Below are 17,761 nucleotides of genomic sequence, written 5' to 3' on the forward strand. Positions count from 1 at the left end.
GGGTAGCAACAGGGTAAGACTGACAGGGCTAGGAAGAAGAGTGATGCAGCCTTGACCTATTTTGTGCAGACCCTGGGTGGAAGTGGTTTGGCGCACCCGGATATAGTTTTTTTCTTTTCCAGAATTCTATAGGGGTTATGGGGTACATCTTTCACCTCAAGTTACCAAGACTTTCTTGGAGGATCTGCAGAAGGAATTGGCTTTGGTTTCGTGTGGTTGGTGGGCGGTGTGGGGTGTTAAGCTAGGCTAAACCCCGCTGTGGCAGGTACAGTGCAGTGGGAAGTAACATCGAAGCCTTGGTGAGCACCTTTAGGTAAGCATTTGGCTTGATCAGCAGGTGAGATCCCTAGAGGCTTGGCGGCTCAGGGAACTCTGATCTAGTCCACTCTATTCTATCAGGAGGCTTGGCAGCTTTGTGTGGGAGGGGGGGTGCAGTCAAGGGTAGAGACATGGCCTTAGGTCAGCTAAGATGGGCATCCTCTGCTTTAGAGCCATGAGGCTGCCTGGAGCCAAGGTGTTTTCGCCCACGTGAATTAGACAAGGCTGCCATGTAGGTGACATGTTCTTGTGTGCCGCACTGTGGGGGTAGAGAACCAATCCTAGTTTCCATTTCAGTTACGTTGAAGCAAAAATTAATACAACGGTGGCCCTTTTCACTTTAACTTCCTGTGTCTCGTGTCTTCTTGGGGTTTGGGTGCAAGAAAGAAGTTTTGCTTCCTCAATTGTGTCCCAATTTGCAGCCTGTGTACTTTGTCCCCCGTTACTCAGTGGGAACCATTGTCTGCCTAACCCTGCCCTGGCTTCTGCTTCTTAATCACATTTATTTATCTATGAGACAGAGGGAAAGAGTGAGCCGGTCATGGGTTCTGGCGCAGCAGCGGTGGCAACAAGATACAGGGACGGGCAAAGCTCAGTGCAAGGTGCCTGCTGTTGCTGTTTCTCCTCTCCAGCACCAAAACTGGACAAGCTTGGTGCCAGAAGCATGAGCATGAGGCAGTTGCTGGTACTTTGTTTTTCCATGGTAAGTTTTCAATTTTTAAAAATTCATTGTTTCATAAAATACATTAGTAACAATGAAGGGATGCTAATGCAATATATGTCAAGCTTGGCAATTTTAGAGTTGTGTTTTCCATGTAATCAGAAAGGCTAGGGAAGAGTACATATGTTGATTTGTAATCAGGAGGGCAGTATTGTGGGGTTTTGTTGTTGGGTTTTTTTGTTATTTTACTATCATATATAGGTCAAACATCATGCCAGATTGGATCACAGTCTTTTTAGGGTGTCAGAAAACATGTGCATAGTAAAATTTCTGAGGAAAAAATCATGCAAATTTTATGCAAATAAGAACAATGCATGGGGACGTTTTCCTGGAAAATTCCCAGATTTTTACCCCCGCCCCCCAAAAAATTTCCCAGTTCAAAATTTTCCAGAACACTCATATCTCTGCATATGTGTGGCACCATCAACAAGCACTCACCAACTTTACAAGTCAGGAGAGAACTTTTGAAAAACAGATAAACTTCTGAATGTTCTCTAAGAACGTTTATAAATACCAAGACTATTCTGATTATAACAAAGAAGAGTTTCTCCCTCGCTACATATTAGCTGCATTATTGGTCTGCTTGTGCAAATGAAATATTTGGCTAAAATTGGTCAGCTGGTATGTGGGATTTTCTACTTGATTTTTTGCCTTTGTTGGCATTTGAGGGCACAATTAGATCTGTTTTCCTTTTCAAGAACAGAAAATAAAACTTCTCAAAAAATCTTAGATAAATCTGTACAAACTTTCAACTGAGCCTAAGCACAATGAGAATTATCCATATATTACACTCTATTACAGAAGGAAGGTCATAGTGACATCTGGTGGCTTAATATATTTGTCCCAGCCAATTGCAAGGGATAGTAAATTATTAAGAGAAAATGGCAATCCTATCCAAGCAGTGAAGCTATCATTTCACTCTTGTTTCCTTATATGTTTATTAAGTATTAATCAAAGCTTTGGCAAAGAAGTGGGTAATAAATATGCTATCCCAAAGTCTCGCTGAAGTGCTGTGGCTTAATTAGCAAGCATGTTAATGTATATTGTTGGTGACACAAGATGTAGTGTTCAGAAGGATTTTTAATTCACAAGCTTTCATAAATAGCAGGGGCGTAACTATAATAGGGCAAGAGGAGACAGTTGTCTGGAGGCCCCCAGCCTTGGGGGGGCCCCAGAGGCAAATCATATGACTGACTCCCCCAGCCACGCACCCGCCTGGACTTCCTTCAGTTGTATTCATCCTCCCAAACTGATGTGAGTGTTAAGACCTGGAGCTACCAGAACAGCACGTCTTTCTCTAGTACCATTAAATGACTTGCATCATCCACAATTTACAAAACCTTTAAAAAATAATTCAGAATGATGTTCTATTGTGGCTTCAGTCGGGGGGGGGGGCATTTTAAAATCTTGTCTCTGGGCCCACTACAACCTTGCTACGCCCCTGATAAATAGCAATTAATATTGATACAGCTGGCATGGTAATTGCACCATTATCATGGGAGAAATCTTGCACTTCCTTGAAACAAGTTCAAAGGGACTAAAGGGAATTGCTTCAGGATCCCATTCGGGCCCACCTGAATTGCTTCAGGATCCTGAATTGCTTCAGGATCCCATTCAGGCCCACTTCCCAGCAAGAAACTCATTTGCCTAGAGTGGAGTGTCATCACTTGATCTAAGAGACTGAGATCCATTTTAGATTCTCCTTAGCAGTAAACTTGCCCCATCTATGGAAGATAATCTGGCCATGTCCCAAAAGACTGCTGTCTTTTCTACAGAACATGTACATCTATAAAGGGAGGGTTTGCTGGCAAATGTGAATACATGTTGTAGAGGTTTACCCATGCAATGTTAATAAGAAATCCTGAGATTTCTGATCCTTCAGACCCTGGGAGATGCTACACTTCTGTGGGAAATAAACTATGAGCTCCATGCATACTGTCCTACTGGCACCTCCACACCACTCACCTTGACAGCTGGAAGGGTCCTGGAGGCAGCAGCTGAACTCCCTGGTGGTTCAGCAGCAAGGGAAGAAGTAGAAGAATCCCACAATGTAGGCAAAGATACTGAACCCATCTGTGACTGAGGCTGAAGGCCTGGGAATGCAACGAGCGATCCCTGACGACATCAGCTGGCCAGTGTTGGGACTGGGAGATCCAGCTGAGCAGCAGAAACTATGGCATCAGGAAGGGACAGGAGAGTGGGAGGCTGGGCAGGGACTCAATGGAGTCAGGAAGGGTCAGCAGTGAGGAGGAAAATGTCACAATGTCCTAATAAAAGCTACAAGGGGTGGAAGGGATGGGCTCAGGGAGGATGTCCAGCCTGCTCCTCTTTGTTTAAATGGTTTGAGGCCAGTGATGAGGAGGACCCCAGGGAGAATCTGTGGCTTCTGGGAAGAGGTCAGATTCAGGAAGGAGTTATGGTCCAGCAGGGGGAGGAATAGGGTGATACTAACCACCTCCCCTGCAACTGAGGCCTGAAAAAAATAGCAGAAAGACAAGGCAGGACTCTAGACACAGGCCCTTGTCTCCTCACAAACAGTTGCCATTTTTGAAATTTTCAACATGGAGTCCCAACCACAATGAAATAGTTGTGTTTCTTTTTTTACATTACACAACATGGTAATGTATGAACCATGCCTCAGCACAGGAAATCCCAAAGTCCAGTGCACATTCAAAATCAACTATACTGTGAAACAACAGGCCACAAATAAAGTCCACAACAAGGTTTAGTTTTATAACCAAACATGAGTAACTACAGCTGCTTCATTCAGTGAACCATCTTCAGCCCAGGCATAAGCTTCTCCTCCTCACTTCCTGTGTCCTGTGTCGTCAAACTCCTCCCAGCTAGCAACGCTTCATCCTAGTTGGCTACAGGAACTACTATGCCCAAGAACAACACCAACAAGTAGGTTTGACATACAACAAAGGGCAAGAGTAAGTCAATGGCTGATGAGTCCTTGCCCACCATGTGTAGAACCTTCAGTGGTAAACAAGGCCTACACATACAAATTACTCAGGCCGGCCTTGCTCATACAATATCTTGCAGTGGAAAACAAGCAGACAGATCAAACCTGCATAGGCATTTGCACATTAGAATCCTGGTACACACTGGAGGTCCAATGCATATTAATCTGAGCCCAGTGCCATTTCCAGAGCTTTACCATGTGAAATGTACAAAAGGAGGTTGTATACAAATGAGACCTAAGAGTTACTCTTGGACATCCTCCCCCACCCCTCCTGTTTTCCACTTAATATTCCCCACTCAAGCCAAAACTCACTTTTGAAAGTGCACTGTATAACTCACATTGAGGAAGAATGGCAGAGAATAATGCCCCCTTCTAATCCCAATAGAGAAAGGCAAAGTAAACAACTATCAGAAACCTACAAATTTAGTATTCTGTTAGGTATGTCAAAGAATATCCCACTTCCCGTGCACGTACAAATGCAGCTTTTCCCACTTAGCTTTGTTTATTTTTCTGGTTGCTAAAGAGTAAAAATCCTCACAAGAGAACTCATAAAACCAACCTGGAGTCTCAGAAATCTGATGGCTTTTATGGATTTAGAAAGTATTACCATGCTGCAAACAACACATGTGGTACTTATTAAGGAGAGTGAAGGAATGCTTCACACATACACACATAAAGATAAATCTTAGGCTGTAATGATGCTCCACCACCTTCATTATTTCAAGTCATGAACTGACGCAGCCCACTCACAGTTGCTCCTACTGCTGTAAAATTAAGAGCACTAAATATTGATGTTTAGCAGCAGGAACAATAATCCTTTGTGGTTTATCTTCTTATTTTATACACACCAAGTATCAAACTGGAGGGCAATGATATGGATCAGATCCTTTGAATCAGCTGTATACATTTGCTAGGCTGAATCACAGACACAGTCCAAAGAATCCTTATAATTAAATTAGTTTGCATAATATAGTAGTTTGTGCTATGGCTCCTGAGTGATATGATTGCATTATTTTTATTTATTTATTATTAATATTAATAATAATAAATATATATATATATATATATATATATATATATATATATATATACACACACACACACACACTGCCTGGCTCCAAAGGCTCTAGGTAGTTATATATGTATATAATATACATATAATGCATATTATATATACATAGAATATTCCATTTACAAACTTACCATCACTTGGCCATTTGTGGTCTGCTTATTGGTCTGCTTACCCTGCTTATTTGTATACCTCCAGATTCCATATACATATGCATCCGTGCTCATGCATGTGCACATGCACACACACACAGAGTACACATTAATGCTCTTAATCTTATGCAGAAAAATTTGGAGAATCTAATTGTTTATTAAGCTTCGGCTTAATAAATTTCAATTCAAATTAGCATTTATGAAATACCTAGGTAAAGAAATAATCCAGTTTTCAAAGGTACATATCTTGCAAGCATGGCTGACACAATGAGGAAAATTACTTTGTGGTTTATCCATTGAAATTAGGCATTGCTTAACTTGTCCTTTTAATTTGACTGCTTTGAATAATTTTCCTCATAATGTCAGCCAATGTATTCTACATAATTTTTTTTCTATGCAGGGTTTGTGCTTAGAAGTCTCATACCTCCTTCCACCAACCATCCCACCCAGACTTCTAGTCATTCTGTTACAGACAGCCAAACTGTTGTCCTGTATCAGCAATTGCAAGAGGCACTATATGCACTTGGATGGCTCAGCTCAAGTGTAAACTTTTTTAAAAAGCTAATTGATGATATTTAAGCACACAGTTATGCTTTTCTGTTTATCCATAACTAAGAAGACATATGTGATTTTCATATGTCTTCTTGCAAAATTTGGAGTCATCAGTGACCCTCTATAAGGTGTTTAAAGAATTTTTCTAAGATAAAATCTCTCGGATTCGGGCCAACTTAGAGCAAGACTCCATCATTAATTCACTGTCTGGAGGTGTCCAACAACTCCTCATATGTAATTCGACTGGATTGGTTTCAGCTTGTGACTCCTGAGGATGTGGACAAGCTGCTTGGGGCAGTGAGGTCCACCACTTATTCTCTTGACCCTTGTCCAACACGTCTTGTTCTGTCTAGCAAGGAGACGGTTGTAGGAGGCAGGGGTGTATATAGGATAGGGCAGGCAGGGCACGTGCCCCGGGCACCACTTGAAGGGGGTGCCATTTTTAAAAATTAAAAAAAAATGATCGCCAAAAACAAAATAGTCACCGTGCATGTTCAAATGGCCTCTGCGAGGCCCCTAGGTCATGCCGGGCCTTGCAGAGGCCATTTGAGCACGCACAGTGGCCATTTTGTTTTCAGCGGCCATTTTTTTTAATGGTCACTGCACATGCTCAAATGGTCCATGCAAGGCCCTAGAGGCCAGTGGGGGGAGGGGGAACCTTTGCAGACACCCCCCCCCCGGCCTTTAGGAAGCCCCCCAAAGGGGCTACAGGTAATTTTTTAACAAAAAATAAATATGATATAAGTCACTGTACACATATTCAGTTTGGCTCTATGTACACAGAATCAGGGCTTATGCATACTGAGCTGAAGCTTATGAGCTAGGATTGTATTCATTTGCGCTTACTTTGCTTCTTGTGATAAGTGGGTTAAATGTGATGTCTTAGTAATATGGCTATTAATGGTGAGTTTGTCTTTGAATCAGTGTGAAATCCTTAGTATTAAGGCCCACTGGGAGTTTCTTGCTCTCTTTCTCTCATTTTAACTGTCTTTCTGAAATACCAGAATATATTCCAAGCAGTGACACAGTTTACTCTGCATATCCTTTAATTATTTTCAGAGTATCTGGGAAAAGTCAGATTCTCCATTTATTTTTAAAAGTTATGTAATAGTGATGCTACAGTGCATAGTAGCGAATTAGACAGGCACTTCTGTGTAGTTTTCCAAGTAGACCTCCACATAGTATCTGCGTATTTCATGAGCCCCAGAATACTGAAATTTGTAGTTTTCCAGCATTTTCTGGTCTAGTTATGTCCACTGCTAAATAGTTTTTGAAATATTAAAAGATTAATGAGCTTGACTTGTATTTTTCAGCTAATATTATGGTAAAGTTATCTGAAAGATGGGTGTCAGATGTTTGGCCAGGGGGCGCAATTTAAGTGCTTGCCCTAGGCGCTATTTTCCCTAGATACGCCTCCGGCAGGAGGTTTGGTGGAAATTATAAATTCCTCTCTGAGAGAGGGCAGGATGCCTCCTTGTCTTAAGGAGGCAATTATTAGACCTCCTTTAAAGAAACCTGCATTAGATCCCTCAGAGTTGAACAAGCTGGTCTCTGGGTCATCTAGGAGAGACCATGATACTCTTGTGTTGAAAGAGCTACGCTGGCTGCCAATAGGTTTCTGGGCAAAATACAAGGTGCTGGTTATTACCTATAAAGCCCTAACGAGTTTAGGCCCTGGGTATTTAAAAGAACGTCTTCTTCACCATGAGCCCCATCACCCATTAAGATAGTCTGGAGAGGTTCGTCTGCAGTTGCCACTAGCTCATCTGGCTGCCACTTGGGGACAGGCGTCCTCCATTGCTGCTCCTGGGCTTTGGAAGTGAGGAGAGCTGGTCTTGTGGTAGCAAGCATGACTTGTCCCCTTAGCTAAGCAGAGTCTGCCCTGGTTGCATATGAATGGGAGACTAGAAGTGTGAGCACTGTAAGATATTCCCCTCAGGGGATGGAGCCACTCTGGGAAGAACAGAAGGTTTCAAGTTCCCTCCCTGGCTTCTCCAAGATAGGGCTGAGAGAGATTCCTGCCTGCAACCTTGGAGAAGCTGCTGCCAGTCTGGGTAGACAATACTGAGCTAGATGGACCAATGGTCTGACTCAGTATATGGCAGCTTTCTATGTTCCTATGAATGCACTCCCCTTTGAAATAAGAGCCTCCGCATCTCTGGCAACTGTTAAAAATGCACTGAAGACATATTTATTCACCCAGGCTTTTAATTAGATTTATTATTATTTTTATTTACTGCATTTATAGTTTTAATACTTTTGATATTGGGTTTTAACTTATTTTAATGTTAATGATTTTGTTTAAATGATTTTAATTGTAAACCACCCAGAGATGCAAGTTTTGGGCAGTATAGAAATCTGTTGATTGATAGATAGATACTGGGACAAAACTGCTCCCTCTACCACCTGGTTTGGACATTCTTCAGCCCTTTCTAGGCCTTTTCCCTGTCCCAGTGGCCATTTTGGAGGCCACCGTGCATGTGCAATGGGCCCCTGCATGGCCGACCACAACCCAGGCGACAGAGAGGCCCATTGAGCATGCACGGTGGCCTCCAAAATGGTTGTCAGAAGCGGGAAAGGCCTGGAAAGGGCCGAAGAATGCCCGAACAGGGTGGTTTTTGGCACAGTGAGGGGAGGAGGAACCTCCGGGGGAACCTTGGAGAATCACCAGCACTAACAATCTTTCTTTTTTAAAAAAAATGACCCATGAACCCTCTGAACCGAAATGGGGGAGGGGTTCGATGGGGGACAAAACTGAACTGGTGCCTCTTCGGGCCAGTTCGGACTCAAACTGAACCAGGCCAGCTGGTTTTGTGTCACTCCTAGCCAGGACTCCAGGGCTTAATGCTATCAAAGCTCTTATCAAAGGATGCCTTTGATATAGGATATTGAGTGGGATACACTAGGCCCGGGGTGTGAAACTTAATCGAAGGGGGGCAGGGCAAACCTGACTAATGGGGCCAAATCACACCTCTGGGTGGCTGCGCACAGCCTTACTCTGCCCCGTGCCCTGCCTTCCATCTCCCCTCCTCCTCTCCCCCTCTCTTCCCCCTCCTGATCCCTCCCCCCTACCCTGACCAAACTGCTCTGCCTCCCTCCTTCTCCCCCTTCCTTCATTCTACTCCTTTCCCCCTCTCCCTCACTCTCTCTTGTGAGAAAGTCACTAGGCAAATCATTGGGCCCCTCCTACTGTATGATTCTATATTTCCTTAACTTCAGTGTCGTTGTGACAGCTGAAGTTAAGGAAATGATATGGTATCAATTTTTAATTGAAGCGCTTTGATTACTTTGGTATCTTTTAGAGATAGCTGTGAATTCCATTATGTTACATACTGTGCAGCTGCCTGTCCATCCATCCAGAAATTGCACTGCGCCTCGTGATGGTGTGGGAGAATCTGTTCATGCAGCACTTGGATAGTTCCACCCGACTCCCAGCATTCCCAGTTGGACAGAGCTGTACTGCTGCAACACACCATTTGGATGGAGCCTCCTGTGCTGTTGCCAGGTGTGCCAACGTGGCTTCAGGACAGACACTTGCATTGGTGGATGGCTGTGCAATTATGCACTTGGCAGAGGCAACTTTTAATGTGGTGATTCTCTTTATTTAGCAGGGGGAGAGTAACTGGCCCTATCCACCCCCAGCACAGTACTTCCAGTGACTGTTGCTGGTGTCTATCATATGTTTCTTTTTAGATTGTGAGCCTTTTGGGGACAGGGATCCATTTTCTTTATCTTATGTATTTGTTATTTCTCTGTGCAAACCACCCTGAGCCATTTTTGGAAGGGCAGTATAGAAATTGAATTAAATAAACAAATAAATAAATAAATATGCGTCCTCTCTCTGCCACATATTTATTTTTATTCATCACACTTGTATACCGCCCCGAACCCATGTCTCTGGGCAGTTCACAATGATATAGAACAGTTAAAAACACATATAAAACACATTAAAAAAATAAAAACTAACAATTTAAAAATCAGTCACAGAATTAAAACCTATAAATTATCCAGAAGCTGAAAAAGCCTGAGTAAAAAGGTGGGTTTTTAAATATTTTTTTAAAATTGTCAGAGATAGGGAGGATCGTATCTCAATAGGGAGGCACATTCCATAGTCCTGGGGCAGCAACCAGAGGGGTTTACCATTGCCATCTCCTGCACAGTATGAGATGATGCCTTTTACACCTTCCTAAATCGCTGCTGCCTGATATAGGTGTTTCCCATAGTCTGGGAAATGTACCAGTGGGGATTTGAACCAGCAACCTCTTGCTCGCTAGGCAAGTTACTTCCCCACTGCGCCATTATGTGGCTTCATAGGCTGCACCATTCCAAGCAACTTGTCCACATCCTCAAGAGTCATGAACTGAAACTGATCCAGGGTAATCACATAAGAGGAGCTGCTGGACCCCTTGGCATCACACTGTAACAACTGTGGAGCTTGAATCGAATCAGCCCAAATACAAGAGATTTCCCCCCCACAAAAAACTCATTAAAAATGTCACAGCGAGTAATTGTTGGTTCCAAATACTGATTCAAGGGGGAAGGGGCACACACTAGGCCCTTCACAACCCTGAACAACTCCACCGGATGTGAACTTGTAGATGTGATATGGGTGGAAAAAAATCACTTCTTTGCCGCACGTATCGCCTGAGCATAGATCTTCAAATGCGCTCTATAATCTGTCGGATTCAAGTCAAATCCTTCTCTACTTGCGCTCTAGTCGCCTATCTCACCGCTTCAGCCCACGTAGTTCTTCTGTATACCAAGGGGCCAGTTTTGAAGCAGGTCAGAGAGGACATTTAGGAGTGATTGTGTCCACTGCCCTGGTGAGTAGGTTGTTCCAATTCGCCACCAGAGTGTTGACAGGGTCACCAGCAGAGCCAACCCAGAATGATTTAACTCCAAGGCTTCTTGGAATCCTATTGAATCCAATAAACTTCTTGGGCGGACCATTCTAATGGGCTCCTTGCCCCTGCGAAGGAGGGACGTGGTCGTGAGTCCAATCTTAACCAGATGGTGGTCTGTCTGTGACAATGGGGAAATCACAGGAGTCCCCACCCACGGAACACCACCCTGATCAGCATGAAAGATCAGATCAAGCATGTGACCAGCAATATGCATCGATCTCAAGACCACTTGGGATAGGTCCATAGTTGTCATGGCCGCTATGAACTTCTGAGCTGCCCCAGACAAATTGGTCCCAAAGTGTACATTGAAGTTCCCCACCACCACAAGCCTGGGAGACTCCAATGCCAAGTCAGAGACCAAGTCCATCAGTTCATTTAGGAACTCTTTTTGGCAGCGGGGTGATTGGTAAGTCCCAGTCTATCCCTGGTCCCCAGACTTAAGTACACACATTCCATATGGTCACACACTTCCACAGGGATCTTGGCAAGGGAGATGTTGTTCTTATAGATCACAGCCAATCTACCTCATGGCCACATCCCCTCCCCTGCTCCTCAAAAGAGTAACCTGGAGGGAGAAGCTGGGACCAGACTGGGCCACCAGTCTCCCACAGCCAAGTCTCTGTGATACATTCCAGGTCTCTGTGATACATCCAGAATCAAATCATGAATGAAATAAGGTTTATTCTGGACTGACCTGGCATAACAAAGGAGCAAGGCAAGGCTCTGTGGGTGGTTGGCATTACTTTCCAAGGTCAAAGAGGTGGCAGACAGCCAGAAGGGGAAACAGCAATTAAGATTCTGATTTCCATCCTCCTGCAACGGCCTGCTGACCTGACAGTGTTACTTCTTCTATCCTCAACCCCCACTGAAATAAAGGTAAAGTTGTGCCACCGAATCGGTGTCGACTCCTGGCGACCAAAGAGCCCTGTGGTTGTCTTTGGTAGAATACAGGAGGGGTTTACCATTGCCTCCTCCCACGCAGTGTGAGATGATGCATTTCAGCATCTTCCTATATTGCTGCTGCCCGATATAGGTGTGTTTCCCATAGTCTGGGAAACATACCAGTGGGGATTCGAACCAGCACACTCTTGCTCCCTAAGCAAGTTACTTCCCCACTGTGCCATTAGGTGGCTCTACCACTGAAATAGCTGCCCCATAATCAGTAGATACAACCCCTGTCTCCCCATATCCAGAAAGATCCAGGCACATTAAAACCAAACTCACCCTGGATTTAAAATAGAAGCCGGATTAAAATACCCACCCACCTTTACACACCTGTGAAGAATCCTGAGCCAGACAGCCTGGCCCTCGCCATCCCCTGAAGTGACTCCCCCAAAGGGGCAACCCCCTTTTGTGTCTCCCCTTCTGTGGTGACCCCGCTGGTGGCGGGCCCGCTGCCACAGGCAGTGTTCCTATAAAAGGCCCAGAGCTGGGCAGATGGTACCAGGAACTGCTGAGTAACTTACCCCTGGTCCCAGTCCTGCACACACTCCCCACAGATGTTCCACAGAGGCTGCAGTCCAACAGGGGAAACAAGGAGCAGGCAGGTAACAGCAGAAGTAGCCAACGGCACACACACCAGGCAGCACTGAATGGGAAGCAGATGGGCTCTACCTCTCCTCTGCTGGGCTTCTAGCAAACTGGGGGACAGGCAGCATTCTGATAAAAGGAATTTGAGTGAAGGATGGTCTTGGAAAGGATGAGGAGGCATAAATGCAGTTTAAAAGTTTCATTAAGGATAAATGGGGGGGGGATACAGGAAGACAAACGTTATTTAGGCAAGGCAACAAAATCTTAACTGACAGTTTCAACAAGATTCTCATTGGAGGTAATTTAGCTTAGAGTCCAAACTGCAGTTTAAGGCTTGCTGTAGAAAGTGCTTGGAGGCAGGAATATAGAGAAGAGAAGGGAGGCAAGGGCACTCAAAGAGACAGAAGGTTAGTTTTACCTATCCTTAGTCTGGTGGTGTGTTTGGTGCACTTGCAGGTCAGTGCACTGGTAGGTCTGAGAGGAGAGCTGGTCTTGTGGTAGCAAGCATGACTTGTCCCCATAGCTAAGCAGGGTCTGCCCTGGTTGCATATGAATGGGAGACTTGATGTGTGACCAATGCAAGATGTGTGAGCACTTCATCCTCAGGGGATGAAGCTGCTCTGGGAAGAACAGAAGGTTTCAAGTTCCCTCCCTGGCTTCTCCAAGATAGGGCTGAGAGAGATTCCTGCCTGCAACCTTGGAGAAGCCGCTGCCAGTCTGTGAAGACAATACTGAGCTAGATAGACCAATGGTCTGACTCAGTATATGGCAGTTTCCTATGTTCCTATGTCTCCTTGCAGGAAAAAGGCAGGAAGACAGGAAGAAGAAAGGTCAAGGAGCAAAGAACTACCATTTGCACTCTTGAGAACCAGCGGGGTACAAATCCATGCAGACTCTGAGGCCATGTGGCTTGGCCATATACTAAGAAAATGTGCTCTAAGACAATTCCCAAGCCAAGCTCGCTTCCTGGAGGGGCAGAAACCCGGGTAGAACAACGAAGTTCATAGTTACAGGAACCAGTCAGTCTTGGGTGTGACTTGCCAAACAAAAGATAAGAGGAGATTGTGGCTGTGTATGTGTGAATAGCCAGGCTTAAGGCTTATCTTGAAACAGTGATGACACTCCAGGTGCAAAGCTATATGATTTGGGATTTTCATGAGTTGCCTCCACTCTGGTTGGAGGCCAGATCCAGCTATTAATGGTGAGTTGGGAAACGCTTGCTCTTATCTGAGTTACAGCAGAGAGTGTTGGCAAGGTTATCTCCCTTGCAGAAATGGAGTATTCTCTTCTCTTAAGGTGTACCTTTTGAATTAAGTCTACTTGCTGGTTGATTGCCCTCTCTTGAGATAAAGAGAGGGGTTTGGGGATGACCCCTTGTAGTCTTAGCTATCATGACCTTGGAATGCATTGCCCTATGCTTTGCTCATATCAAGTGACCAGCTGTGTCAAATATGGGCAGGTGAAAAGTTCATGATCCCATGATCTGAAGTATCCAGAATAGAGAATGTGATCCCACAGTTCCAATAGCATGGTGGGGGTGCTCTCTGTGCCCCCAAAATAGAGCTGTTCTGACAACAATTCTCATGACACAAGCTGCCTGAGGTAACCCCGGCAGTTCGTGTCATCTGGAGCACTAGGAGTCCTCCTCTCCCAGCTGCTCCAGCCAAGGGTAGCCCTGTTCTTCTACCCAGCATTTTAATGAGGTAGAATGAACCATGGGGTTCTACCTCGGCAGGCATTAATCTGGGTGATCGCCGCCGGGTAGAAGGCTTCCCCTTGGCCTGCCACCATTTGGGGCAGTGAGCTGTGTGTGGTAGTGCTGGCTGCTGGCATGGGGCACTATGGGATGCAGGATTACTTCCTCTTCCTGATCCTGGCTTTGACCTCCGCCATGCCGCTGCTTGTGTGGGCATGTTGCACAACGGAGGCAAAGATGGTCATCTGCTGAGGAAGGCAGGCGAGCTCCTGCCTTGCCCCCAGCCCTCCTGAGTGGTGGCATGAGGTCATGTGAATGACCTCATTGTCTTCCTGATATTAATTATTACTAAATATAGCACTATCAATGTACATATCACAAAAGATAGGTCCCTACCCCCAAGGAGACTATAATCTGAACTACAGGTGGAGAAGATTTCAAAATTTGTTTTTCATTTTTTGAATTCAGGGCAGGAACATTGGTCAACATCAAAGCCTTGGCACGATTTTAAGTTATATTGTTCTTACATTAGTATTAACGGAAATAGTTGGCCCTGCTTTCCAGATTGTCTGTCACTCAATTTGATCAGATGACATACCTATATTGCACTCCACACATATATAGCCCCAAAAAATGTTATGAGGACAAAGAAATTTGGTATTTATTAGATAGATAAGGCCTTTAGCTGACATCCTTGAAACATTCATTACAGAGCTTCCGTTAGACACCAGGCCCACAGACACTTATGCACACAAATGTCCATTTGAATTCTTTCATGATAGTTCTTATGTATGTAGCCAGGATAGGTTGCATTCCTGAGTCTAGTTGTAAGAACTGACATCCATATATGTGGTTGGGTACAGGATCACAGCCTTTCAGAAATTATTTAGTAGAGGAACCTTACATCAATATTGAAGTAAAATGTTGGTGCCATAATCCCGCTGCCAAAGTGGGGGTGAACACAAAGTAGACCTGCATCTACTAACAAATCTTTTTTGCAACAGAGATTTGCAAAAGAGTAGAAAGAGGTTCAGTTTACCAATTGTTTAACAACAGCACCAACAAACACCCCCCCCCAAAGAAATTAGGCTGCTGAAACAAATAAAATTTGAAGAAAAATCAGAAGTAGATTTTTGTGTGAAAAGGTTGTAAGGGCTGTAAATTCTAATTTGATACAAAAAGAAATGTATTGGATGAGCATGTGCTCTGACACATCCTGTTCCTTATTTCTAAGAGTATATCTGCTCTCCTGAGCCACTATTTGTATCTAACCCTAGTTGGTAGACTTCAAGGTGGAGGGGGGGAAACGGTTCTGCTACCTTAAAGTCTGCTTATTCTTCTGATACAGTGCAATGAGGATCACCTTGCACAAAACCACGTTATATCATTCATTGGGGATTAAACAGACTTATTGTGCTGAAATGCCTCGACTTGTGAAGATACTTTCTGTACTGCAGGAGGACAAACTCCCACTGACTGCTCTACTGTTCTTTCAACTGCATGTCATATGCCCTCACTTCCTGCATTTGAACTCTCTCCCTTCTGCTTTCCGTGCTTCATTGCCCTGGTTCTCATAAGAGTTCATTGCAGTTGAGAGCAGACAGCAATGTATTTCCTTTTATGTCACCACATAATTCTGTTAACTACTTTTTACTGAGTTCTGATTACATTGTAAACTATTATAGAAAATAACTGCAGATTAATTAATTTCAGACGTTGTTCTACATTGCTTGTTTCCAGATTCTGGTGATATAACACTCAACTTCCCTGCTTTCACTTCCCCAAACAAGTAAACCACCCATTTCCCATTCTGTGCATAGCTGCTATATCAGTAAAAGCTGATAGAAAGCATTTCTGGCCACTGCCTCAACCTGAAAAGCCAGGGAGAGATTTAGGTTCAGAAGTACTCCCAGACTACATACCTGCTCTTTCCAGGGGAGTGTAACTCCCTCCAGAATAGGCAGATCAAGAACACTTCCTATGTTCCAACCTCCCACAATAAATACCTTCATTTTGTTTTATTTCAGCCTCCATTTGTTCTCCCTCATCCAAACCATTATCACCTCCAGGCAGGCATTTAGGGAAATAAAGCCATTACCTGATGAAGTTCACATGGAGAAATAGATTTGGGTGTTATCATCATATTGATAACATCCCACACCACCCTTTTTTAATATCTTGTTTTTAAATCTCATGCAGAAATGATTCATTAGTGCTTTTTCTTCTTTTATGCTATGTATGTTTCATTGTGTCCTCCCGTCAAAGTCCAGGAGATCCAAAATTTCCTGCTTCTTTCATGAACCCCAAAACTAGTCCTGCCACTATTGCTACCGCTTATAGTAACAAGCGCTACAAAACTCATACTCCAAACCAGAAATGCCCATCATGACTTCAGTAGAGGACATCCTAACACAGTCTGTCTCAGCATGTCCCTTTATTATCTGAATGGCCCCTCTACACACACTGTTTACATACTTGTTTAAACAGATTAGTAGCCCCCACATCCCCATAAAAACATGCCAGGAGCATGCTGGAATATCTTCCACAGATATTACAATGGGTGCACTCTTGATATGACTCCTCCTTTATCATGTCTCAGCATAGTATCATCCATATCAACCCTGAGTGAAAAAGAGATGCTCCTACTATGGAAAAAGGCAATGTGAAGGCACTCTAGGGCACCACTACCAGTGTATATGATTTGTACTACACTTACATTTCAATGTATTACATTAAAATACATTCCTGTTAGTCATAGATATGAGTATGGGTTGTTCCATTTTTCAAAATTACAAATAATTAAATGAAAATCACACACTCACTTTTGTATCAAAAATGAGACATTGGCCACCTTCTCACATAATGCCAAACTGTAGGCAAATGAGTCAGATGTTCCATTTCTTGGTTGTCTGAAGGTATGAAACAGAATGCATAAAACACAAAAGTGACCCGAGGTTTTCAAGCTGAAACCATAATCTGGACTTTCAGTTCGTAGTGAGTTTCACTGCTCCAACGTGAGGTTTGAAGGTGGCAACATGTCATCCAAATTCTGCTGCTGCCATAACCTGGATTTTGTGTTGTGGCTGCTGCCAAAACCATAAAGAGGGTGGCTCAGACCAGCCCAGAAATGCGGCAGCTCTATGCCTGCTGCACTTCTGGCTGGCCACCTCTCCGAGGTCTCCACACTCCTCCAGTTGTTGCCTGGCAACAGGGACGCCACATTGCCACATCCCAAGCTTCAAAGCATGCCAAAGGGAAAAGCCACATTGGGGGATGCTTGATTTCCAGTGTCTCATCTTTCCCCCACTTTGGCAATCTGAAAGAAAAGAGGACTGGATGACAAGACTGGCACTTCGTGGAGAGGTCGCCACACATCAAGTGATGAAGAAGTATTTGCACAAGCACATGGAGTCCCAGTGGCACCATAAACTGGTCAACCCAGTTGTTTCCCAACTAAGAAACCACATGCCAGGAGAGTGATGTCTGGGTTGAAAGGCAGTCCCTGGAATTCTAGAGTGGCTGTGCTCTATTTTTATTTTTTGGAACAAATTAGTAGGGGAAGAGGGGCCCAGTCCCTTTTCCTTGGGTGCAAGCATGCAATCTCTGGCATTACTCATTAGAAGAACCATATTGGGATATACCGGGATGATGTTTCAGGGGCTGGATCACTAATAATGTGTGATGGTGCCCTTTGTCCCAAGGACTATTCTCTCTTGAGAGTGGTAGGCCACACAGACATCCATGTGGGATGGAGGGCTGTCACCACCCAGCCCCATTGCTAGATCCACCAAGCCCCAAGGAAGGCTACCACACCAACACTTTCCAGGTTGTGGAGAATGGCAGACAGCAGTAGT

At 44.2% G+C, this 17,761-nt stretch overlaps 1 protein-coding gene across 11 annotated transcripts in view; it reads left to right on the forward strand.

Moving 5' to 3' along the window:
- The window catches only part of LOC128328567 (uncharacterized), a 39,948-nt gene that overhangs the window by 5,612 nt on the left and 16,575 nt on the right, over positions 1 to 17,761 (forward strand). For 6 of the 11 annotated variants that reach the window (XM_053258697.1, XM_053258690.1, XM_053258687.1 and 3 more), the window contains one exon: positions 840 to 1,021. In XM_053258697.1, coding sequence (XP_053114672.1) covers positions 840 to 1,021 — 182 coding nt within the window. Of the gene's footprint in view, positions 1 to 839; positions 1,022 to 9,079; positions 9,616 to 13,011; positions 13,472 to 15,255; positions 15,484 to 17,761 lie in introns of those variants that run through there. The other 5 variants (XM_053258694.1, XM_053258692.1, XM_053258696.1 and 2 more) reach the window with 5 other exon arrangements.

This window comes from Hemicordylus capensis, chromosome 5 (assembly GCF_027244095.1).
Source record: "Hemicordylus capensis ecotype Gifberg chromosome 5, rHemCap1.1.pri, whole genome shotgun sequence".
NCBI classification, from domain to species: domain Eukaryota; kingdom Metazoa; phylum Chordata; class Lepidosauria; order Squamata; family Cordylidae; genus Hemicordylus; species Hemicordylus capensis.